The sequence below is a fragment of the Cavia porcellus genome, unplaced genomic scaffold (assembly GCF_034190915.1).
Source record: "Cavia porcellus strain 051 isolate PalLab524CR breed Dunkin Hartley unplaced genomic scaffold, mCavPor4.1 scaffold_14, whole genome shotgun sequence".
Taxonomy (NCBI): Eukaryota; Metazoa; Chordata; class Mammalia; order Rodentia; family Caviidae; genus Cavia; species Cavia porcellus.
Genome location: NW_026947497.1, coordinates 11,400,388 through 11,425,968, shown reverse-complemented (window position 1 = coordinate 11,425,968; position 25,581 = coordinate 11,400,388). Strand labels below are relative to the sequence as shown.

At 47.6% G+C, this 25,581-nt stretch overlaps 1 protein-coding gene across 4 annotated transcripts in view; it reads right to left on the bottom strand.

The window, feature by feature from the left end:
• Positions 1 to 442: 442 nt before the first annotated feature.
• The window catches only part of Alpk1 (alpha kinase 1), a 131,832-nt gene continuing 106,693 nt past the window's right edge, over positions 443 to 25,581 (bottom strand). For all 4 annotated transcript variants that reach the window (XM_063260632.1, XM_023564345.2, XM_063260634.1 and 1 more), the window contains 10 exons: positions 25,091 to 25,150; positions 19,973 to 20,059; positions 18,857 to 18,933; positions 17,860 to 17,955; positions 15,843 to 15,947; positions 13,319 to 15,164; positions 8,660 to 8,813; positions 4,862 to 5,024; positions 3,514 to 3,700; positions 443 to 1,062 (listed from right to left, as the gene is read on the bottom strand). In XM_063260632.1, coding sequence (XP_063116702.1) covers positions 863 to 1,062; positions 3,514 to 3,700; positions 4,862 to 5,024; positions 8,660 to 8,813; positions 13,319 to 15,164; positions 15,843 to 15,947; positions 17,860 to 17,955; positions 18,857 to 18,933; positions 19,973 to 20,059; positions 25,091 to 25,150 — 2,975 coding nt within the window. In that variant the 3' untranslated portion in view covers positions 443 to 862. The remainder of the gene's footprint in view (positions 1,063 to 3,513; positions 3,701 to 4,861; positions 5,025 to 8,659; positions 8,814 to 13,318; positions 15,165 to 15,842; positions 15,948 to 17,859; positions 17,956 to 18,856; positions 18,934 to 19,972; positions 20,060 to 25,090; positions 25,151 to 25,581) is intronic.

Genomic DNA, 25,581 nt, shown 5'->3' with positions numbered 1-25,581 from the left:
ATGCCTGAGGGCATCATCAAGGCTGCAGGAGATTTAGAATGAACTTAGCACCAGTGCTGGCCCCGGAGAGTAATTGCAAAGACAGGGTCACCTCATCTTACCCATGTTCCTTTTGCACATTAATTTCTGCAAGATTTCAGAAGAACTGCTGCCTAGAGCTGTGTGAAGAAGCAATCTGTGACGTACCAAGGGGTGGACTGTGGTGGCCCTGAACATATACTTGTCTTCTCTCACACTGTTCAAGGTATGAACTCACTGCAAGAAAACGTGGGAGACTTAGAGAGAAAGAGACCAAGTAAAGGAAAGATCTAAGTACCACAAATAGCCACGAAACTGGTTGTATAAGAAAAGACTGATGAATTCAACTACATAAAACATTCTACATTGACAAAAGCTTTATGTAAAGCTAAATGTCAAAAGACAAACAAAAAATTGGAATTCATATCACAAACTCCAAAACTCTTTAATATATGAAGACTTAACTCAATAGAAAAAAAATCAGCAATAGTATCAGTCCTGACAGATGATAACCAAAAGTTCCAATCTCTCGATGGCTTAAACAGAAGTTTATTTTTCAGCTGCGCTGTGAAGCCACTGTGGGTCAGACGGGCTGTGTTCCAGTTTGCCTTCGCTGTAGGACTTATGCTCATTAGTGCTGCTTCCAGAATCATTCTTGGTCCCCATGTCAGAGGGCAAAAGAAGCCACTTGATCTTGTATTAGTAGTTAAACGCAGCCCTGAAAGTGGCCCTCGAGCCCTCTCATTGGCCTGCCCCGACCCTGCAGGCCCAGGCTGGGCCGAGTCTTTCAAGGTGAGCTTCGACCCTGGTGAGCAGGGAGATGGCCGTGCCAGCAGCCTGCAGCCTACGGCTCGTTCAGGTTTCCTTCTGAAGGTCGGGTCAGACAAAGACGATGGCAGATGTCATTACATGTCACATGCTGGTTATTAAAGAAGTAAAAGATTCCTCTCTTTCCAAAATTGGTAGTGACGTCTTTCTGATCAACAGAGTGGATCTGGGGATCTGTGAGGTAAATTAACCCTTTGCCATTACCAGTCACCCAGCCTAAAACAGAAACAGCAACATCTGAGAACTAGTCCCCTACCAATGACAGGCAAAGATTTCTAGAAAAGAAAACACAGTGCATGCACACATGCGTACATTATTAAAGATGTACTTTAGGAACTCGATCATCCACTGATTCACATTTAGTAAATTAAGAAATTTGGGTTCAGTTATGTATTTTAGTTATTGATTTGGAAAGAAGTGAATATTAGGTAATTACATTTGCCAAATATGATACATCCAGGTTACTGATTTTCAAGAAACGAGAAAGCAATAATGAGCATGGAGAATAACCCCTGAAACCACAGTGCTTTTTGTTGACCTTAATTTCACAGCAAATACGTAATAAATGTCTTTTTTCACTCAAGTGGGTTTGCGTGCCGTAGCTTTCTTACTATTGCATGCTTCCCAGGACAGAATCTTCTTTGCGTGTTCTCATTTCCCCAGCCCGTTACCGTTATTAGCAGTGTGGTGCATTTCTTTCATGATTTAGAAGCTTCTTTAGAGCCTTATGCATTAATGTGTATGTTCCTCTGCCCATTCAACAGACACTGTTTGCGTGGGGACACAGTACCACACATTGCTGTGGGCGCTGGGCCATGGCAGGGATCTTGGTGAACTAGCATTCTTATGACAGGGACAGATCCCTAGACTGCAGATAAGGAAAGTGGATAATGTGACAGGGGTGAAAAAGGAGACAGGCCCCGAAGGCGGCATGGAACTGTTAATACAGTTTGTCATTTACATGAGATGTAGAGTCTTTGCTCATAAGAATTCTGATTAAATACCAAACTGAAACAAAATTAAAATATTAATAGAGAATTTTTAAAAAGACTCAAGTAGACACAGCTTTCCATTTCACAGTGATTCCAATTTTGAATCTTAGCATCATGCTTAGTTTTTGTTTGCTCGCTTGCTTGTTTGTTTTTGAGACAAGGTCTGGCTCTGTGGTTGAGGCTGGCCTCAGACTCATTATGTAGCCCAGGCTGGCCCTGAACTTGTGGCAACCTCCTGCCTCAGTCTGTGGAGTGCGAAGATCACAGGCGTGTGCCACTACACCTGGCCACACTGTTAATTATGGCAAAGGGCTGGGGAAAGAAAACATGCAAAGAAGATTCTGTCCTGGAAAGCATGCAATAACAAGAAAGCTGTATCCCTCAAACCCACTTGAGTGAAGAAGATATTTACTATGTATTTGCTCTGGAATTAAGGCCAAAAAAATAGCAGGCAGAGTTTATATCTGACACATTACACACTTATTGAAGTTTTAGACATTGTTTTCTCTCAGGAATGATTTGTTACAAAGAGATGTGTCACAAAAATATTAAGAAAACTTAATAAATAAAAGTTCATTACAGTAAAAGACACTTTTTTTTTTGTCTTTTGAGACAGGGTCTCGCTATGCAGCTCAGGCTGGCCTTAAGCTCACTTTGTAGCCCAGGCTGGTCTTGAACTCAGGCAACGATCCTCCCACCTCAGCCTCCCGAGTGCTGGGATTACAGGGGTGAGCCAGCACACCTGGCTCCACGTCGTTATAATCTTCATGAACATACTCCCCTTCCTTTCACATACTCACCCCATCACTTTGGCACTTTCTGAAGTAGCTCTGGAAGTCTTGTTTTGTAAGGGTCGTTAGCACTGCCATGCTGCCTTAGTGTCCTGAATTGATTCAGAATGTTTGGCTATTGTGGTTGTTTTGACTTTGGGGAAGAGCCAGAAGTCACATGGAACCAGATTTTAGTCAATAAGGTGGATGAGGAAACAGTGTCATATTTTGTTGTGTTTTTTATCTTTTGAGACAGGGCCTCACTATGCAGTGTAGGCTGGCCTTAAACTCACTTTGTAGCCCAGGCTGGACTTGAATTTGCAGCAATCCTCCTGCCTCAGCCTCCTGAGTGCGGGGTTACAGGTGTGCCCACACACCCCGCAATGTCATGTTTTTATGAATCTCCCTTTCTGTTGGATGGCACTTGGCGGCAGCACTCATACTGGTTTTTTTTTTTTTTTTTTTTTTTTTTTTTGCTTTTTCCTTTTTATCGGTACCGGGGATCGAACTCACGACTGCCTGCTTGGCAGGTGCTTATGCCGCTGAGCTAAATCCCCAGCCCCAGCACTCACACTGTTGATTACACCTTCTAAACACCCTAATGACGACTTCTAGAATTGCTTCAGAAAGGCTCCAGCATGTGGCCAGTGGGATGAGTGCGCTCAAAGAAGAAAGCGTTTTGTGTGAGAGTCATGGCAATACGTCTTTCACTGTAATGAATTTTAAAAAGTTTAAATATTCACTATATAGTTTGCTTACCCCTTGTATAGTAAAACCAATTAATTCCAAATAGTGGCCTACACATTGAAACATCTATTAAATAATGATAATGAAGCCTGTTATGAGAATTTATCTTTACGTATAAGTAATATTCAAAACAAAAAATATTTCTCCTTTTTACATACCTTGTAAGTCAACCACAACATCTCTATGATTAGAAAACTCATAAGAAAAATGGCCATAAGCCAAGCCGTATTCTGTGGCTTTGTACTCTGTTTTCACCACTTTTGTGTTGTTTGATAATTTTACAAACTCTCCTGGTATGTAAGGCTCCACACTGATACATCCCGTTATTGTGTTGCCTTCTAAAATCTGAAAAATAGAACGGGAGGCAAGACACACAGTGGTTAGGGCAGCCTGCGGCTGCGTGGATCTGAGGCGGGGCCCAGGCTCTGCATGGAACTTCGTTCCTCTTCTCTGGACTCCAACTTCCTGGCCTCTCACATGAACAGAATGTCCGGGACAACTACATTTAGGTTGGTTAGAAGGGTTACAGGAGAAAGTGCAGGGCAGCGCTCAGTGCGGTATGCGGCAGAAACCAGAGGTTACTGTTCATCTGTAAACCACATCCTGGAAGCTCGGACCCTGAAGTGACCGCCCTAGTGCCCTGCCAGAGCCTGTGGGCAGAGTGTGCCTGAGGACGCCAGGTTGGAATGCCAGCCTGGGCACCTCCATGTGGCATCATACACTTGGTGGAGCTGTTTCAAAAGTGAGAGTTACTGCCTGTAAACTGCTTCACAATACACGACATAAAGTACAAACTGAATGGCAGTTGTTATGAATGACAAAAATGGGTCAAAAACACCTCTGACCAATGGGGGGAAAATGCAATATGAACTGAGGCTCTAATATATTTGAAGCCATAGGATTTTCTTGATCCAAGGAGGGGGAAACTCAGGAAAAGGATATTTAGTGAAGAGAGATGGGTCAGAGGTCCGGAAGGCGGAGCTGTGATACATGGGTAGGAGAACGGCAAGACAGATTTGGGTCAAAGCTAAGAACTTCCCAACAATTAGAATTCCTGGAAGGCAGGGGGTGATAATTAATTGTTCTTAGTGCCGGTCTTAGCTCAGCATCACTCAGTCTCGAGGAGTAGGGCCAATGGATGTAAAGCAGAATTTATGTGTCCTATGGGACAATTACTTGCACTAGGTATATCCAGGATCCTTGCTCTCTCTGCAAGGGCAGAGGCAACAGAAAAAGAAAGTCTGCTAAAACGCTAACAACCACACAGGACCAGATATGTCAACCACCGCTCCGTGTGAGCGGAAGAGCTGAAGGGTGTGCTGTGGGGCAGGAGGCTGTGCTTCTTGACATCTAAGATGACGAAGCAGGCAAAATGGATGGGGAGCCGGGAACCGAAGTTGCTGGATTTACCAGGACAATGGCAGGGGTAGAGAGGCTGGTGGTAGAAAGCCACCCTAACAGACATGTCTAGGCTGTTTAGACCTTGCATGCTTTTCAAGACCTTACCAGCAGCACTGTGGACGGGATGTAGAATATCTGTGTTGGGATATTTTGCTCATAGAGTTTCTTGTTGAACTCTGTCACGTAGTGCTGTGCGGTCATCTGCCTCTCCACATCAGCGAAGTGATGCCAGAGCCCCTTCTGTTCTTTGTATTCCTTCCCAACGTACCTAAGATGGAGAAGACCACGCGGCAGGCGTAAGAGCCCTCTCCTTCAGTGCAGCATGGGAGGGCGGGGTCACGGTTTGGATCTAAGACCCCACACTGAGCCTCATGTGTCTGTGAGGGCACCAGGCCATGGGTGTGTCCCCCTCATCAGCAGATTCATCCATGGGGGAGTCCACTGCCGAGTGCTGCTGCCGAGGCCTGGCTGCAGTGGGGCACGGGCTGTGACCTGGAAGGGGGTGTTCTTGCCTCGAGTGCCTCCTTTGGAGTCTGCTTCCTGGCTTCCACGGGTTGAGCAGCTTTCCTCCACCAGGTCCCTTCTCCCTGGGAGCCAGTCAGCTCTGGACTAAACCTACTGGGACCATAAACCACATAAACCTCGCCCCTTTAAGATGCAGGGGTCGGGTATTTTGTCTCAGCAACAGGAAAGCAGCTAATACCAGAGAAGATAAAAAGAGATACGCAAACATACTTGAAATATATTGCTTCCTCTATGTTATATCACCAGTGTTAACTGTCTTGACTTAGGTCATCATTCAAATAAGTTTGTAAGAGCTACCTAAAAATGACACATGCCTGATTTTAGCCAACCCAGAATGACGTTGATAAGGAGAAAGTGTCCACTTCATGGGGCAGCTTTCTGCACCCAGCCGGTAGGCCAAGGAGAGGATGAGCCTGGAATCTTGTGCAGTACTTCAGGCCAGCTCTTTCATATCTGTGGCAGGGCCTTATTCCTGTGGCCGGCTTATTCTGAAGCCCCCCTCACCCTTTCCTTGTGATGATTACCTTGTTTCCACAGATGCACATTTCCTATCAGCACCTGGTATCTGCACAACAATGTGCTAGTCCTGCCCGTGTCAAAGGAAGTATGACACGTGATTTATGTATTTCACGGGCTCATAGTACACTCGAAGGGAGAAGATACAAATCAGTAAAAGATTAGGGAAGACGTTAAGTACCGTGCTTTACTGTAGTTTATACTCGCTATAAGCTGGTGTGAAGTTATGGGTAATTTCACACGTGCTAGAAGGAAAGGCGAATTGTCAGAGTCACAGGCCTCAATGAAAGTAAACTGTTTCCAGCCCGTAATGGAATCCAGGGAGCTCATTTAGCCAGACTCTGTGGAATCAGAAAGGAACTCTGACAGTGGAGATTGCAGAGGAGGAGTCCACAGGGCATCAGGATGTAGCCCACAGAGGAGCCCCTACCCTAAGAGCAGTACTCCAGTGCTCCGGCACTTCTGTCATGGAGATAGCCTGAGGCCTGCAAAAGTTTGAGTCAATGTACAATTTTGCTTCCACTGACCAAGGCGAGAAATGTGTACTAAAGGAAAAACCTTGTGTGGCTGTAGTGAAGTTTCCCTGAGGATTCTTTCGGAGGAACTCCTGCCCTAGCATGGCTCATCAGCGTGGGAACAAACAGCAGTTCTTTCTTTCAGTTAGTGCCACTTTCCTGGGACCATTTTTTGTTAGTAAGGGTTTATGAGTGGTAAGCTCTCACTGCCATTTTCCTGTTAATCTGTAACGGTCTTTATTTGTCCTCCATGAAAGGGAAGCGCAAGCTTTGTTTCTGACTTCTATTGCTGTAAGTCTTATGGACTTTCTTTGGACTTTCTTATGGACTTTCTTTGTAGGTAATCATTTTTTAAAACTACTGTTCAGGCTTTCTTTGTCCGTGTTAGTGTGAAGTGTGACTCTGTGCTGGAGAGGCTTGATGATTTATTTCCTCCCTTTTTTCCAGCTTGTTTGTTGGCATTTTTACCCTCCTTGGGATTCATTATGGACTTTTCTTTTAAACCGGGGATCAAACTCACGACCCTGTGCTTGCTAGGCTGGCTCGTGCCACTGAGCTATAATCCTTGGGCCCTCATTATGTTTCTTACATTTGAAAAATTAATGCCTTTAGACAATTCTGGAAAATTATCAGAAATGCTGTATTAAATTATTGCTTTATTTTCTCCTCCTCCTGTTCTTTTCTCCTTCTTTTTGTTGAGACAGGGTTTTACTCTGTAATTCAGATTGGCCTTAAACTCACTGTGTAGCCCAGGCTGGCCCTGAACTCTTGGAAATTTCCTGCTTCAGCTTCCTGCGTGCTGGGATTGTAAATATAAATCAGCACGCTAGCTGCTGTCTTCCTGTGATCAGGTGTGTGTTAACTTCACATCCTTTCTGTGTGTCACTTAGTCTCAGTTTATTTCCCATCTTAGCTCTTTCTATGACACACCTTAGTGTACTAGTTTCCTAAGGATTATGTCACAAAGTACACGGTTGGGATGGCTTCAGTAGTGGAACCTGACCTCACAGTCCTGGAGGAATCCCAGATCAAAATGCCACAGGGCCAAGTTCTCTGAGGAAGCCTCCAAGATGGGCCAGTTGAAGCCTTCTTCCCTAGTTCCTGGAAGTTCTGCATCCTGTGGCAACATAAGGAAAATGTGCACAAGGCATTCTCACTGACGCACAGCTATCTCCACTTCCTTCTTCTTATAGGGATCCTAGTTATACTGGATTAGGAGAGGTTCATCCCACTTCACAGTGACCTCATCTTAACTACGTTTGAAATGACTGTTCCTAATGTAATCATTGGGAACTTTAACACATAAAATTTGGGGGGGGCACAATCTGAATCATAATGCCTCACTCTACCATCTACATTTGTGACTTTGGACAAGTTTCTGAACATCTCTGTGCCTCACTTTCCAGATCTGGGAAATGGGAATAATAATAGCACCTAAATCATAGGTTTTGTGAAGACTAATCTGGTAGTATATTGACCACTTTGAACAAGGTGTAGCACCTTGTAAGTACATGTACATGCTTACTATTGTTAAAACAATCAACTTTTTAGGAAATACATTTTTATTACTTAAAAAATCTCCTATCTCTTGTCTTTCTTTTTTATTTCTTTGTATTATTTGGATTTGGGTAAAGTATAGGATCAACTTTAAAAGTTTTGGCTCATATGACTTTTAAATTTAAAAATGGTACAAAATTGGGAATCACTAATTTTTCTGGTGAAGTTTTATTTAAAGTTTTCATCAAACATTAAGGTCAAACAGAAAGTCTTCCAGGAACTGGTCTCATGGTACGGGGTTCTTAAGATCACCTTTTTGGAGAGGACACTGTGCCCATCAGAGTGCCCTGTGAACTCTGCCGTCAGGTGCAGCTTTTGTCTCTAGCTGCTGCCTCACCACATCTGCCCACACTGCCACAGAGCATGCCTAAGAGTGCAGTGAGCACAAGTCCTGAGGCGCCTCGACGATTTCCCTGCCACGGCTGCGGGCCGGCCAGCTTACTTAACAGAGCCCCTTTCAGAGTGCAGCTTGCCTTTTTGCCAGCATTTTCAGCAAGAATGCTTAAAATTCCTTGGCCTACCAGATGGCCAAGAACTCCCATTTTTCCTTATCTGTAAAATGGGGTTAAGAATGTCTCCCTGATGGATTTGAGACGGTGTGTCTACAGCATCCAGTGAGGGGGCTGCTAGAACGGAGTCTTCAGTAAGTGGTAGCTGTCATTAGTGAACTAGCGATGAAGAGGAAGCGGAGGAGCAGCCTGAAACACACCTTTGGCCATCTCTCCAGCCCCGGGCGTCCTAGGGGGTCGGGGGCGCCCGCCCGAGCCCCCCATGCTGATTCCCGGCATACCTCCCCAGGGTTTCTTCTTGGTGAAGATGGTGAACCCAGAAGGCGTTCCTCTGTTTGCCTTTCTTCTTCACATCCAGGTAGTCCCCCAGATACACCGCCGTTTCCTGGGCTGTCCACAGTTCAGACTTTTTGGAATATTTTAACAGAAGACCATCTGGAAAAGAATGTCACTTTCAGAAAGAGGTTGCAAATCATGAATAAAGTTGAAGTGTGAAACTTCTTGCTCTAATATACATTACTGTACAGTTATGACGGTGGTCTACCTTGACAGAAGGCCAAAGTGGGAGCGCCTACCACTTCCTGCTTCTTCCTAAGCCCTAAATGCAATTCCCTTTCTTGTTTGCACACACAGAGAATTCTGATGGGTTTCTCACACGTCATCAATATCTGCCCCATGCGCCACTTCAGTCAGACGTCATTAACCCTCTGCCTGCCTCTCTGTATCCTGTCGAAGGCAACAGCCCGGCCGCCATGGGTTGTTTGCTCCTTTCCACGTCCTCAATAAACCTGTTTATTCTGTACTTTTGCTTCTCTATTACGCCAGAATACTCTAACGAAATGAATCAAGTCCTCAAACGGCTCACTTGAAACCTCCATCTTTTTAATCCATTCCTTTCAAATCTCGGCCTCCTCCAGGACCACTGCTATAAAGGTAATAAAGCACAAGGCTGAGGTAACCTTTGCATGTCATGGTGAAGCCTGGTGTGTGGCTCTGGCCTGACTCAATGGCCACCACCCTGAACTGCCTCAATGGCCGTTGACTCACTGGTCAGTTTTCCTTGACGTTCCCAGCATAGGATGAACTAGTACAACCTTTTGTGTGGCCGGTGGAGCTCTGTGACTGGAGCCCGATGCTGTCTGCCATTTTTGGTAGTAGCCTGAGATAAAGCGGATGCACTTTGGCCTGGAGGAAGTCCCAGCACCCTGTACGAATGACCTCATGAGCATGTACACTTCTCTCCCATTTTCTGGGGACCTAGTGGCCTGGCTGCCACCCAGAACCACAAGGTGCTACAAGGTGCCCTTTGGCTGCACTCTGTTAATCTTGAGCCTGTCTGCCTCTGGTCTCCCGGGTCCTTGGGGCAGGTTCTCATATGCCAGAAAAAGAGTGTTTTAGAACAAATGGTCTTTAATTCACAATTTTTGTTTGCTTGTTTTGGAAAACAGGGCATTAAAGAAGATTAGATCTCAACGTGGTAGCGCATGGCTATTATGTGTGCATGCTGGGCAGGATTGTGAGGTGGGAGGATTGAAAGTTTAAAATCAGCCTGGACAATTTAGCAAGATTCTGCCTCAAACTAAAAAATAAAAAGGCTGCAGATGTAGCTTAGTGGGAAGGCCCTGCATTTTCAATGCAAAACAGAGACAAACACAATAAGACAAAAACAGTGTTAAGGAAGAAACCACTTCTAAGGGAAAGACCAACAGGAACTCAAAGAAAGAAAGAGCAGTTTGGTACCCAAGCTAAAATTCAGTGAGCAAACCCGCATTTGTGTAGGCGTAACAAGAATCAGTAAGACAGGACTGGGGTCTACTAGGTAGTAAGGACAGCGGTCCCCTAATGGAGCTGGAAGCCCAGAACGGAGCTGCTGTCAGGACTCTCCAGGGATCTTATAAAAACATGTCGGGGCCTCTCAGATGTCTGGGACCTGCCCAGAGCATGACCAGACAGGCCGTGGGCTCAAGGACAAACGGCCCTGAGTGGACACTGCGTGAACACTGCACAGATTGGGCCCTCAAATCTACGTATTCGCTTATAAAGCAGAGGTGACATTGCTGAAGCAGCGGCCCAAGCTCCCTTCTCCACGCTGTCACGGCCCAAGCTGCCCACTAAGGTGTCCCACGCGAACCCCTCCTGGCCAGCAGGAGCTTCGCTTCCTCGCTCTGCTCCTTTGCTTGCTTGTCTTTATGTCTGGTAGAGAACTCGCTTACACCCACCTCCTTTCTCCTCAGTTCCATTCGCTGTCACTGTGGGAGAGGACTCTGGGATTCTGGTAACACGGACTGTGACATGAGGGGATGAACAGACATTTGGGAACAAGAGTACGCAGGATAAACCCGAGGGCCTGGTGAGAGGTGACAGGAGGGGGGTGACAACCAGGCCAGGTATGTGTAAGAAGCTGGGATGGAACTGGAGCAGCTCGCCCACGCCAGGGAGGGCTGTGGACTGAGGGCAGACAGAAGTGAGGGTACGGCTTGTTTTGTTCCTGCAGTTTTTGGCCTCAGTTCATCTACTGAGGTTTTTCACCCATGAACTATAAAGCAGTCACCTAATTCCAAGTGGTAGGATTCCGATATTGCAGCATCTCTGAGAAGCAGTGAGCTAGGACAGAAGACATAGAGACAGCTAGAAAGTAGACAAAGAAAATGTTTTAAAACTGTACTTCTGCAGGGAAAGGTGGAACACAGCTGTAATCCTAGAGCTGGGGAGGCTGAGGCAGAAAGTTCACGTCCAGTCTGGCCACACAGTGAGTTCCAGACCAGTCTGGGTTATATAGTGAGACCCTGTCTCAAAAGAACAGCTACAACATAATTCTACTTTTAAGAGATCTGAAATCTCAGGAGCACAAAGTGACCCAGGTTGCCTGTGTCTATACTTTATGTCTTCACCCCTGGGCTCACTTCTGTTGGTTATACTCCTTGGACCTGTTTTTCTTAAAGCTCATCACATCCATAATCCCTTAAAAATACTCTGAGTCCAAAATCTAACTTGGCTGATAAGGGCAGTGACTTGGGCTCAAGATGAAGAAACAGAGTCAGAGAATAACTTTGGCCAAACATCTTAGCCTGTTGACCTCAAAGGACCCCGCAAGCACCACACATGGCCTGGCTCCAGCCCCACTGTACCCTCTGCTCGGAGCCCACCTGCTCATGCTCATTCACTGCCTGCCTGCGCCCCTCCAAGGCAGAGGGTCCTCATCTCTTGTCCTGCGCCCTGCCCTGCCCAGCCTTGCCTGGAAAAGGGCTGAGTCTCTGGAGAACCTGGTGATGTGGTGACAATGTAGCCTGCACTGTCTTCAAAGTGGCAGACCAAGCAGGAGGCCTCTGATGCAGGAGTTCTGGGCCCTGGCTTGGGAGTGGCTGGTAGCACTCGAGAAGCTTACTGCCAAACTCTGGTACTGGGAAGTTCTGCCAAGCTTCCTGGCAGCTCGAGGGGTGCAGGAGCAAACACTAGCACTGGCCAGACATTCCTGTGGGTTGCAAGGGAACAGGGATGCCATTCTCTGCCCCGATTTGTCCAGTTTCTCTACATGTGGATACTTTCTGGGGCAGGACTGGGTGTTGCACCTGCAGCTCCACCATCTCCTGCCTCAGTCTCCCGAGTGGCTGGAGTCAGAGTCATGGCCACATCTGGCTGCCTCCATCACCCTCAAACTGCCCTCCCTGTCCTGATGCTAGGTGGCCCTACCCAGCTTCCTGCTATAGGAAGTGACCACAAGGGTCCCCCAGTGAAGCGCCACTGACCACAGCCGAGGGCACTGTGCTCCACCAACTCCCGCGGAGACGGTGGTGCCAGACGCAGAGCTGCAGGGAGCAGCCAGGTCGTGAGGATGCGAGCTGAAAACTACGGAGAAGTGACATCAATCAGACTCCATCAAACTGGCTCCCTTCTGCGAGAAGCAAATGAGTAAACAAGGTCTAAATGCACAACAGGTATTGTGACATGGAGAGAGACTGTTCCAAAGGAGAAAGGAAGTAGAACGGCTGAAAGGGAAAGCACGGTAGGGGAAAAGGAAGCCGCCAAGTCAGTTACACCATCAGTGTCTCGGTTCATTAAGAAGGAAGCTGAGTGCTAATGTCAGGTGGAGAAATTTTTATGGCCATACCTTGTACCCCAAGCAACTACTTTAAAGATAATATGTGAATAACCATTATTATTCTCCTACTATTTGCTATGAGATTTTATCTTTTTTCCATTAAAAAAAAATAACAAAGTGAGAGTCTCTGCTCCTTTGCCGAGTGAGCACCTGGAAAGGCACTGTCCATGGACAGAAGGAGCAGCTGGACTGAGTCTGCCAGCGCTGAGACCTTGGACTTCACCTGGGGCTGGAGAAAGCTGGCCCTGCCATGTGCACGCTGCCCAGCTCCAGGGCAGAAGCTGCAGCATCGCTGGCTGACCGAACTGGGGAGGTCCTGACTGGTCCTGCAGCTGCCCAGGGGGACAGGTATGAGACCTGCTTCCCCAGATCCAGAACGAAGGGAACAGAGAACTCGGCTAGCTCAGACCGAGAAGGGGGAGGAGGCAGGTGCTGGGTGCAGGCTCTGTCCTGACTTGTCTTACCTTGAGCCCCACCTCAGGAGGCCCAGGTCCTCCGGCCTCCCTGTTGGTTTCTTCCTCCCCTCTTCTGTCTTCCCTCTCCCTCCCTACCTTTTTAACTGGGGGCTGGAACTCAGGGCTTGTACTGAGCTACGTCTCTAGTCCTTAAAAATTTTTGTAAAAACAGGCTCTCACTGACTCATTACGCTGTCCACGCTGGGCTCGCACTTGCCATCCCCCTGCCTCAGCCTCCTAGCGCTTGGCCGGCTCGTGTGTTCTGACAGCAGATGTGGTCTCTCCCCCAGCAGCTGTCAAGGCCTCGGTGAAGGGAGGACATTCCACCGCGTGCTCCAGAGCTCCGCGAGGCCCACACGCCGCCCCCCTGCAGTGCAAGTGCTCACCGTGCGCCCCGCGCGGCCGGCCGGGCTTGAACACGCCGGTGCCCTCCAGCCTCCGCCGCAGCCAGCCATGGCCCACGCCGGCCAGCAGCTCCCGCAGGTCCGCGGGCCGCAGCGTGCGCGCCTCTAGCGCCTCCTGCTCCGGCCCTGGCCGGGCTGCCGCGGAGCCGCCGCAGGAGTCCAGCAGGGACCAGGGGCTGGAGCAGCCCGGGGAGCCGCTGGAGAAGGCGCCCAGGCCCGGCTCCTCTGTGGAGGAACAGCTCTCGCTGGGGACAGGGAAGGTGCTACCGCCACCCGAAGGGAGCCCGGGGGGTCCAGCCGCAGAGGGGGCGCCCTCGACCTCCGTGGGGCCCTCGGGGTCGACTCCTGGCTCCTCCGCGGAGCCCCTGGTCTCAGGGCAGGTGGGGCGACAGGGAGGGAGAGAGCTGTTCCCCGGCCTGGCACTGGCGCCCCGCGAACCACCTGGCTCTGCCTGGGTGCCTTCTGCAGTCTCTGCATCGGGGTCCACCCACGTGCGGCCTGGGTCTGGATCATGGGCTTCTGTTTTCCTGGCTACCCCACGCCCGCCTGGGACATAACAGCTGGTGTCTGCGAAATCAAGAATTTCAAAGTTGTTGTTCTGCACGGAATGCCACGCGGCCGTGTCCCTGTGCCCGACGAAACCAGGAGCCGGAGAAGCGCGGGGGAGTCCCGAGAGAGTCCCTCTGACTTCGCAGGTGTCCCCTGGAGCCCCCGCCAGCTCGGCCACAGGGACTGCCTGGGTGTCGTCAGAGCTGTGGGGTGCGAGGTTTGGTGAGGACGGGGCTCCGTGTAGAGGACTTGGGGAGGTCTCTGTAAAGTCATCCTTGGGCACCCGGAGAGACAGACCCCGCAGATCCCAAGGCACCAAGTGCCCGGCTCTGCCCTCGACGTCTGGCTCAAGCTCCTCACATGAGGCAGTGTGGCACCGGCTGTCCACGAGGTGCTCTGTGCCCCCAGCTGAGCTGGGCACCCCCGCAGCGCTCACCTCCTCCCAGCTCACAGAACAACTGGTCCCCGACAGCCTGCTCCAGCTCCCAGAACCCCAGCTGCCCCCCGGGGACCTCTCCTGGAGCTTGCTGCTGTGGTGCCCGGGTGGCTCTGCCCCAGGTTCCGTGTCCCGATGTGGGGCCCAGGCCTCAATGCCTGCCCTCTCGATTTGGTCTGTCCAGTAGCACAGTGTCCCCCTTCCTGCAGGAGAGCGTGGCCGGTCCACAAGGGTGTGTGTGTCTGGAGATTTGGTTTCTGTTTCTAAGGCCGTGATGCAGAGGTCTGTTTTTGCGTGTTTCTCGTGGATCTTGCTGTGTCCACATGTGCTTTCAAAAACCTCACATACTGAGCTGTGGTGCCGCGAGTAGCCGGTGAGGATCTCCTGGAAACCCACGCTCCCCCGCAGAAGAGGCTCATCCAAGCCACCCTGGAAACTCTCCGGAATGCAAGCTCTGGCGTCTGGGTTTACAAAGCTCTGGACACCGAGGCACCGCCTCACTTGGCTGATTGCAGACAGGATCTCTCCTGACACTGCCTCTGGGTCCTGGCTTGCAGAGCAGGAGCCCAGCCTGGCCAGTGTCCCCAGGGCCTCCACACACAGCCAGCGGGCCACACGCACCGCGGCCGTGTTCCCGAGGAGTCGGCGGTGCACAGTGGCCAGGCCGAAGGCTGCCTTGATGAGGCTGTGGAGCTCCTGCTTCCCGGCGGCCGGCGTGTTGTCAGTCTTGGTCAGCAGGCCGATCTCGAAGGCCTCTTTAGCCGCACACAGGTAGGAGCTGGTCTGGTTGACAGGGCAGGCACTGGAACTGCTGTAGGACAGCAAGCACATGCCGCGGATGTTCTGGGGAAACAGCAAGAGGAGCATTAGGTGCAGAACTGGTTTGGGAAGCAAGTCACAGTGTATTTCCGATTGAAGTGAAAATCAGAACAATTAGGGAGAATCACTTAAAATGGTGGAGGCAAACAAACATGCTATGGCTATTCTAAAGAAAGCACACTACTGTATGAAGGATGTGTGATGCTGATCACTGGATGAGCTGGGATATAAGCAGCTGGCTGATACAAACAGTAAGAAATGAGCTTCTGCCAGGTGTGGTGGTGCACACCTGTAACCCCAGCACAAGAGGACTGCAGAGTTTCCGACCAGCCTGGGCTACGTGTGAGTTCAAGGCCAGCCTGACTTCAAAAAGGAGACACGAGCTGTAACTCCCACCCCAGGTAGCGCTGCTGCTTTCTGATGGGGACGACGGGTCTCTGAGCACTGTCGTGGTCAGTTTCAGCAAAGGCTGCATGGGAAGTCGCTCTGTGAAGTGAGGCTGCTGATTACAAACCCCGCATTCACTCACTAAGAGCGGGAACATAGCAGTGGCTCTCGAGCCCACTGTGGAACTAGTCCCCTGGGGACATGGCCCTTCACTGCCCCAGGAGTGGCTTCCTAGACTACCCAACCCTGCCTGGCATCCTGGGTCCCTCACACATGCAGGGGGACTTTGCATCACCCTCCCAGCGCCCCACTCACCATGGCTGTGAGCACAAACAGGGGTGTGTAGGCACTGAAGGCAGCTGCCAGCTTGCAGGCTTCTGCTGCTGCCAGTAGCCGGTGTTCATACTCCTGGAGCAGGGCCTGGGGAGCCGGAGACAGGGGTGGTGACTGGGCTTCATCATCTGCAGGTGCAGGCAGGGCCCCCTCTTTCCTCCCAGCTTCCCCTCAGGAGCAGCACCTTGGGGAGAAAGGTGGCCAGTGCCCCTTGCTGCCCTCTGCACCCCAGCAGGCTGGATGGGCTTCTTGGAGACCTTGACTGCTGTGTGACCTGACTAGCTGACCTCTCACTGTCATGGGCAGGGGCCCTTTCTTCTTTTCTATTTTATGAAAAAAAAATTATAACCAAATAATAAGAGAGTAACAGTAATTATCACACTGTGCATCATCTTCAGAATACACAGTATATGACATAAAATCAGGAATTCTTACAAAAAAGAGCAGATAATTAGACAAACTTCTCTTTTAGCCAACTAATATAAAATTCTAATGTCAATGAAATAAATCCACGTATATATGGAATATTTTTAAGACAACGGGATATGTGTCTTGGGGGAAGGGCTTGGACGTCCCCTGCTCCCTCTCCCATCCTGCCACACCACTCACACAGAGAGGCCTCAGACATGGCGCTGTGCCCATCAACGTGGGCCCAGCTGAGGATCCCCACATGCCCCAGGAGCAGCTCCGAGCTCCACCAACCCCAGCTCCTCAGCCTCAGGCTGTTAGAGTCCAAAGTGGTCACAGAACTGTACTTGATTAGTGCGACTAGGGGTAAGGGTTTGCTGCCTGCGATATGAATCTCAGGAAGATGTTTTTTTCTTTCACATCAAAACAGAAAAAACGCTGGGGCATGGGGGAAGGACTGGTCAGCAGGAGCTGGAGCAAAGCGCACACCATTCCAGATGGTGGCCAGAGCCCTGAGAAGACATAAAGTGGAGTAAAGATGAGGGTGGTTCAGAGTGGACAGGTGGTTTGGAATCTTATTTTTGTTTTGTTTGTCTTGAGATGGCATGTTACTGTGTAGTTCAGACTGGCCTTGAACTTGTTGTGAGCCTCCTGCCTCAGCCTCCTGAGTGCTGTGTAATCAGTCATCAGGGATAATTTCAGTAGATGTGGGCATAATTCCCCCTTTTTTTTTGGAGACAGGGTCTCACCTTGTAGCCCAGGCTGGCCTTGAACTTGTAACAATCCTTCTACCTCTGCCTACCGAGTACTGGGATGACAGGCATGCACCACCACACCCAGCGGCATAACCTTTTTTTATTTTGATGTGATAGAAAAAGCCTCTTACCAAGATTTATATGGCAGGCAGCAAACCTGGATTACCTTACCCTAAGTTGCACTAACTGAGTGTGTTACTCTGGCCACTTTGGGTATCTAAGGAACTGGCTGCAGAGATGATAGTGCTAAGCATCTCCAAGTCAGTGCAGCTGGAGAAACAACTTCAGCGTCAGTGCTCCAAGCCCCGGAGACCGAGCTCTGTCCCTGGTTCTCTCATGCTGGCTGTGTGAGCTGCAGCATTACTTAGCCTCTCTGGGCCTTGGAGTGCTTTTCTCTAAAATGGAAATGAGATAGTCGGCTTTACCTATGTCTTAGGGTTTCCGGATATATATATTTTTTTGAGTTGTCAGGCGATATATAAATACTAGTCATTATTAAGGATAAGAGCCTGGAACAAATGACTAATGTACTGATTTGAAAAGACCATGATGGATTTTAAAGTTATTGCCCTTTTATTATCGATGCGTTTTGTGAGGACTTGAAAGGACATAAATGGCCCCAAATCGCTTTGCTACTATTCAAGTTTTCATTGGCTCACTAGAGTTTTCCGGAGCATCCACCTGGGGCCTGGTTCCGCTGGCTGCGGTGGCAAAGCCACCCAAGAGTGGCCCGGCCCACACCGATGCAGTCGGTGGACCCGCCCTGCCCAGATCTCCTGGCACACAGCTGACTGTGGGGGCAGTGTCTCACCATGCGTCAGACAAGCGACAATTACCAAGTTAACCTGGGGGTTGTTCTTAAATCTCTCATAGTCGTTCTCACTCATGGAAACAAAGATGTCTGCCAGAATCCCAAGTGACGCAGAGAGGCCCTGAAAGGAAGACACAGTGAGTCGGAGGGGAGTGTGGGGCTGAGGGTGGCCTGTCTGTGCACCATCTGCCTAGCGTTAGTGTTAGATTACCGGGGTGGCACTGAGGAGAAGGCTCATGGCACCCGGACCAGCCACAGACCCCCTGCGAACACACTGGGTTATCAGACTGAACCTGCCCACCACTCTGGGCCTCAATCACCGGCCCAAGAAGGAGCACTCACATGACATTCTGTGCTGTGAAAGGGTGGCAGCAGACACAGCTCCAGGAAATGGAACAGATAAACTGGAGCTTCAGGTATGGGGGGTAGTCCTACAAACTACAAAGAATGAAAATGCCAACTAGGACAACAAAGGATGCGTCTTGATTTCTTTTTCTTTTTGCTCTCTCTTTTTTGAGACAGAGTTTTACTGGGTAGTTTTGGCTGGCCTTGAACTCACTATACAACCAGGCTGGTCTCAGACTTGCCTTGATTCTCCTTCCTCAGCCTCCTGAGTGCTGAGGTTATAGGTGTGTACTACTATGCCCGGCTCTCAATTTCTTAGAGCTGCTACATAAATGATTAATTGAAGTCCACTCTTGTTCAAGAAAACTGATTATATATATAAGCAATGTGTCCCTGTCAATTCTGCTAGGGAATCAGATAGACGCTAAATCTGTAGTACCACAAAAGACTGGACCAGGGAGAGAAATACATAAATAGTCACAGATGATTACAGACACACTGTCTGTAACCATCCAGCAGTCTAATGAGCAAGGGCCGGAGCTGGAGACAGAAGGAGGTCGCTGCAGTTCCTCGCCATCACGCAGAGCACAGAGGGAACAGAGGTGACTGAGAGTCAGCTGAGCTGTGCCAGACAGACAAGTCACCGGAAGAGGAAAAAGAAGTGCAGGACCAGCAACCTTTTTATCCGGCAGAGGGAGCGTCAAATATCCAACGATGGAGGCACTTGTTAACTCGGCGGCTTCATACCACATGCCTGGAATGGGAGAGAAGCGGAGCTGGGCCTGTGCTCCTGGCCAGAGATGCCCCAAAGCAGCCAGGAGGGGAAACTCAGGACCTCATCAGACTCACCTGCCTTTGTTCTTCCAGCTGGCTTGACAATGTATTTTATTCAGCTGGAGAACAGTAAGAACTATTGTCTATTTTGTATGTAATATCTACTCTACAGTTGCCCCGTGGTTTATGAAGGTAATACCACCTTCTGTTAGTATTTTTCCAACCCTATGGCTGGGGGTACAGCTCAAGCATGCATGCAGCCCTGAATTCAACAGCAGCAGTTTGTACTTTTAACATAATTAAGATCTGATAACTTTGCTTGAAAAGTTCATGATTGCTCCAAAAACAATAACAACAACAACAACACCACACATACACACATGAGGTGTTTTGGTGGATTCAGAACAGGGTTTTACCACACCCCACATTGTGCTCAACTGAGTCAGAAGCTAGGAATAATACAGAGAATATTGTGCTTAATAGCCACAATATACAATTGTAAATTCCTCTAACAAAATTCCATAGAAAAAATTTTTGCATTGTTAACATTCATAATATGACTATCATTCTTTTGGCTTTTTTTTTTTTTTTTTTGAGATAAGGTGTCACTATGCAGTTCAGGCTGGCCTTGAACTTACTTTGTAGCCCAGGGTAGCCTTGAACTTGCAGCTGTCTTCCTTTCTCAGCCCTCTAAGTGCTGGGATGCTAACATTCTTGCTTTTAAATAAACAAAAAACAAAAAACACCACCCCCCCCAAAAAAAAACAACGTCTCCCAATGCTGCCTAGGCTGGCCCTGAGCTCCTGGGCTCCAGCATTCCCCCTGCCTCCGCCTCCTGAGTAGCCAGCACCGCAGTCAGGCAGCACCACACCCTTTTTAACTCCTGGGATCTTAAATTTCATTTGGGAGGACATTAAGAAGGACATTAAAGGAAGTGAGGGTCAAAAGTTTGGTCAGAAACAATAAGAACATTGCACAGAAAACACTGTAGCCTGCAGAGATAGGCGCAGTATCAGTACCAAGCTTTTGCAGAATTTGCCCTCGGATCTGTACACAGACTGACTGCACCAGGACCTTGTCGCTTTCATTTCTGTAGAGCCAGGTACCTAAATGAATGAGAAAAATAGTATCATTTTGAGTTACTAAGGGAACAGGCTGGTAAAGTGCTCTATCTTCATAGACATCTTCAGTAGCATGTGGATTGGGATTTGAGAGGCAACCGCATCTGTACATTTAGGATCAGAGCCCTCCCAAAGTCCTGTGCCCTCCTGTGGGCACCCTGCTGGGCAGTGCCTGTGCCTGTGCCCACTGGAACTCTTCCTTTGCCTTCCCCTGCCCTGTGAGCTGTAGCTGCAGCCTCTGCCCCGCCCCCAGGACTCCCTGTGACTGTCCCTGTGCACCATCCCCACTGGTTTGGATTCCAAACTGGTAAAGAACTGGCAAGTGAGGATGCCGTTTGTGGACCAGCAAGCTTGAAAGAGAAATCAACCTGCCCAGATCAGGGCAAGGGAAGGCCGGGGCCTGGAAGGCAGCTCTGCCACAGCCCTGCATTCTCTTCGGCTGCATCGCTTTGTTTCCTTCCTGCTCTTCAACTGTGTTTGTATGTGTGTGTGCGTGTGTACAAGAGTTGGAAGATGGCTAGTGTGCATATAAGGCGTAACCAAAATACCACGAGTATTTAAAATTTATTTATTTATTATTTAAGGAGAAAAAGAAAAAAACAGAAAAAGGGTACAAGTAATACAAAATTTAAAAAATAGGGGCTGGGGATTTAGCTCAGTGGCAGTGCCTGCCTTGCAAGCAGGCAGTCGTGAGTTTGATCCCCGGTACGAGTAAAAAGGAAAAAGAAAAAAAAAAGTAAGAAATCACTAGTTAATAGATTACATATTCTCATCTTAAAAATAGTTGTTCAAGTTACAAAATTGAAGCATATAAAGTGGACTTTCAAATAGTGAGAGTGCAAACAGTTTTGTTCAATGATCCAAAAAAACTCAGTAATATGGCTATCTTATACACTTAAAGATATATGCAGTTATAACCTTTAGAGCACTTTCTTTTCTTTTCTTTTGTACAATGACAATTACACATTTTGGGTTTTATTTCTCCCTCCGTTCTTATTATTTTTTTTGAAGAGAGTAAAACCAAATGTGACGTATCAGAACAGAGTCAGTCAAATCAAAAGGATGGACATAATAGATAATATAAAACAAAATACTAGGTGATCAACAATGGTTACCATACTGCCTCTTGTTATTTTAAGAAGAATTGGCAGTTATAATAAAATTGAACAAAACAGTAAAGAGTAAAACCAAAGCATTGGAGACATTACAGGACTTTAAAAGAAGATAATAGTCAACCAGAATGGGCGTCATAATGAATCTTATTGTCTTCAGTTTTTCCTATACTTTCGAACTTGATACTATCAAGCAAAGCAGAACAGTGGAAAATCAGTCAAAACAAGATGGTGCGGGCAATACAGGATTTCAAATCAAGTTAATAGGAAATCAAAGTAAGTTACTATAATGTATCCTGTTATTTTTTATTTATTTTTCCCTTAATTAAAAAGATAAAAAGAAAAAAGTAAATAATTTTAAAAAAGGGGGATTGAGATAAAAGAGGGCATAACAACAGAACAGCACAGGTCAAAACATAACTATTTAGGCAAAATAGTGTTTCCCCACAAGATATCCTGACATAAAAGTAGTTACCATAGTGTCTCTTTCCTTGAAATCTTTGAGTATAACTTCATATACTGTAGCACCAAACATATCAAGACACTATAAAACCATTCAAGAGAATGACATTATTACAGGGTATTTAGAACCAATTAACAGAAAATGAACAATGGTTTTTGTATAATCTCCTTGTCTATAAAAGTTTTTACTTATATTATCATATATAATAAAATCCAATAAAATACAACCTTTTAAGACCGATGGAGACAGAAGAATACAAGTTTGATGGGACTTCAAAATAAGATGAGACTAAATCAGCACTAGCTATTATGATGTCTTGTTTTCTCCAAAATAGCTGTTCCTACCATCCGATCTTCTCTGCCTCATTTCTGTTGAGCTCTTTTTCTGTTGTTTGTTGTCAGTTTGTCTTCTTCTTCGCTTTCTGCTCCATTCATTGTGGTCTCTCTGCCACTATTTCTGGAATCTTGGTATTTTCCTTTTTTAGAATATCCTGCAGTATTCTCTGTAGAGTTGAATTGGTGGTTGCAAATTCCCCTAGTTCCTCTTTATCCTGGAAGCACCTTGTTTTTCCATCAATTTCTAGGGACAGTTGTGCAGGATATATCAATCTTGGCTGGAGGTTATTATCTTTCAAAGCTTGAATTATTTCCCCCCATGCTCTTCGTGATTTGATGGTTTGTGCCAAGAAGTCTGTTGTAATTCTGATGGGTGTTCCCTTGTAAATGATCTGTTTCTTGTCTCTGACGGCTTTTAATATTCTGTTCTTATATTGGATTTCTGGAATTTTGATTATTATATGCCTGGGTGTAACTCTGGGTTGTAGGTGGCTGGGGTCTTATATGCCTCATACATCTGAGTATCTTTACCTTTTGCTAAACTAGGGAAATTATCTTGGATTATTTCTGTGAATAGCTTTCGTAGTCCATTTGTTTGTGTCCCTACTTCTTCTTTTATGTTCTTAATTCTTAAGTTATAGATCCTCTTATCATCTTCTAGCCTTTGTATTGTTGCTGTTTGTTTTTTTTTTATTTTTAAGAAGTTTTTCATTTCATGCTCCCATATTACAAATCTGCCCTCCAGTTCAGATAATCTATCCTTAGTTTCTTTCAAGCGGTTATGCCAGTTTTCAATAGAGTTTTTAGTTTCCTGGTAATCTCTTTGAACCTGCTTCACGTATTCTATGTTTTCTCTATTTTCTCCATTGAACAATTCTCCCCTTTTTTTCTGTTCTTCCATTCCACCATCTGTTTTTTCTTGGGCAGTGTTTAGCATTTCTCTAACTATTCTACTTATATCTTGCTTCAGGTTGTTAATAATTTCATTCCTGAACTCATTTATGAGGCTCTGTGCCTCATATTGGTGCCGTGTCTGATATTGCATGTTTCTCAGGATTGGGAGCCGAGGACCCTTTCTTGTTGCTCCCTCTTCCCATATTTTTTGTTCCTTTTATACAAGTGAATATGGGAGGCCCAGTTTCTTTCTTTGTAGGTTACAGTTTTTCTTGAATTGCGCCGGCTAGGTGTTCCCACCCACTGCAGTGTACTAGGGAGACACAGACCTGGGCAGCCTATGCTGGGCACCCCCTCCAGGTCAACCTACCAAAGGCCTCACTGCTAAGGTGCACCTCCAGGCGCTGAGACCTGGTTTGGGCTAGCCTACTGGGTCTTAGTCAGAGGCGTCATGCAGGCCAGACACTCTCCACCAATCCCACTTGATAGGGGAATATGTGACTGAAGTCACTGCAACAACCTGTTCCAGCTAGTCTGCCCGGTCCCAGTATGTCCTTTGCTGAAGCCTCCTATGGAAGGGTCCCCGATCCGCTCACTCACCGCAGGTCGATGCAGGGCTCCTGGCCAGTCCCACTCTCAACTCCATTCACCGCTTCCCATTCTCAGAGCTTTCATGCCTCTCTCTTTGCTGTGCTGATTGGGATTCAGCAGCGGCTGCAGGAAATTCAAATCGCAGCTTCCATTGGCACGGGGTCCAGCTACTGTGCTGAGACCTTATCTGTTCCTGTTATATCACTGGGATTGCATTTCCAGTTGTTTTTCTTAGTTTAGTTTGCTCCTGGGTCAGCAAAGTATATCTCCCCTTGCTTAGGATTTCTCGCCTGGCACCATTCCTGGATTTTACCTGCAGTTTCTCAGAGAGCCTCCAAAGCTGCCGCTATCTATCTGCCATGTTCTCCCGGAAGTCCGAATATTTAAAATTTTAAACATTTTATTACAGTGAAAGACATGTTGCCATGAGCCTTGTCTTTAGCTGAGCTGCTGTAGCGCCTCGAGCTCCTGAGTCCATTCAAATGTGTCCCTTTCACAGTCATTCTGACTTTGGGGAAGAGTCAGAAGTTGCATGCTGCCAGGTCACAATTTCCACATGGCTGAGAGAACTTGAAAGTAAGCGAGTATGGTAGATGAGGGCAAGGCATGGTTTTACAGCCTCCTTTCCACTGGGTGACACTGACCGCAGCACTCACTGTATTTTTGACCAGATGTCTTAAACACGCCACTAGGGAAGGCTCCCAGAGCTGCTTGTGGAAACGGCAGAGTGATGAGACAAGTGTGTTGCAGCTGGCAGGATAGTCAGGGGTGTTTGTGGCGATGTGCTTTCACTGTAATAACTTTTAAACATTTAATCCTTCACTGCAGTTTTGACCACCTCTTGGGTGGGAGCCTAGCAACAGTGGCCGTGTATGAGAGTGTGTAGCTGATGTCTTTCCCTTCTGCAAGTGCCTACAAGCTTCAAGGGCTTGGACCCTGGCACCTTAGCACCCTGAGCTCAAAGTCCCCTGGAAATTGTGTTCCACACTTGGAAAACGTGTTGATTTAAAACCCAGAAATTCCAACAAGGTATCTGAAGCAATCTACCTCATACCTCTTTGGAACTTCTTCCTTTCTTGTATGATTGAGTATTGAAAGAAAATCTATTTCAAAATAACTTTATATTTCTTACATAATGAAATAAATTTTCCAGACCATTTAAAAAATATAGCCGTAAGCATGCTTCTCGGAGTTTGAGGCTTTTATTACTATCCTAGTTTTTGTTTTTGTGTTTTTAAAGACAGGATTTTGCTATGTAGTCCAGACTGGCCTTAACTTGCATCAATCTTCCTCCTGCCTCAGCCTCTTGAGTGCTGGGGTTACAGGCACTATAGGTCACCACCCCTGGTAAATCCCAACTCTTCAGGCTGCTTCTGAGCCTTTTCTGAGGCTCAGCAAGCTACCTGCAGTCCCCGTTAGGCATCTGTTAGGCCCTGCATGCTGCATGGCCCATCGTGAAGTGGAGAAGCACTGAGTGCCTTGCTTTCATTGTTTTTGGAGTCAGAAAACAGAAACACAAAGTAAGATGGTTGACCCAAACCACTCATCCACCCGCCAGAGCCGGTCTCTGTCCTTGCTGGGATGCCGACTGCACACTGAGCAGTGCATGTGGGGTGCTGACCTGTGGCTCCGTGGTTGCTGATGAGGCTGCTGAGGATGTACTCTGCTTTCAGGAGCTTCCCTGCAAAGACAGTGGGTGTGCGGTGAGCTTGGCAACCTCTGGGAAACGTTTCTATTTTAAAAACCAGGAAAGCACACTTCTGGTGTCCTGTGAGGTGGTTCTGGAAACCAGAACCTGTGTCCCACTCAGCCCTCAAGGACTTGGGCACACGATGGCCAGGACACAGGGCTCTGGACTGTGCTAAGTGTTAGGTTTTCCTCATGTCCCAAGCTTAAATGCCATCCAGGACACTTGAGAGAAGACATTTCCTTCAGTCCAGCTCTGTCCCTGCAATCACCCTAGCAGAGCCCACGAAAACACAGGGACACAATTTCCACATGGCTGAGAGAACTTGAAAGTAAGCGAACCTGGGCTTTGAAGAGGTGACCTCCTGGGCCCACGTCTTCGTGTCCTTTTATCTCTGTCTTTTCTGCTTTTGCCAATTGACCCAC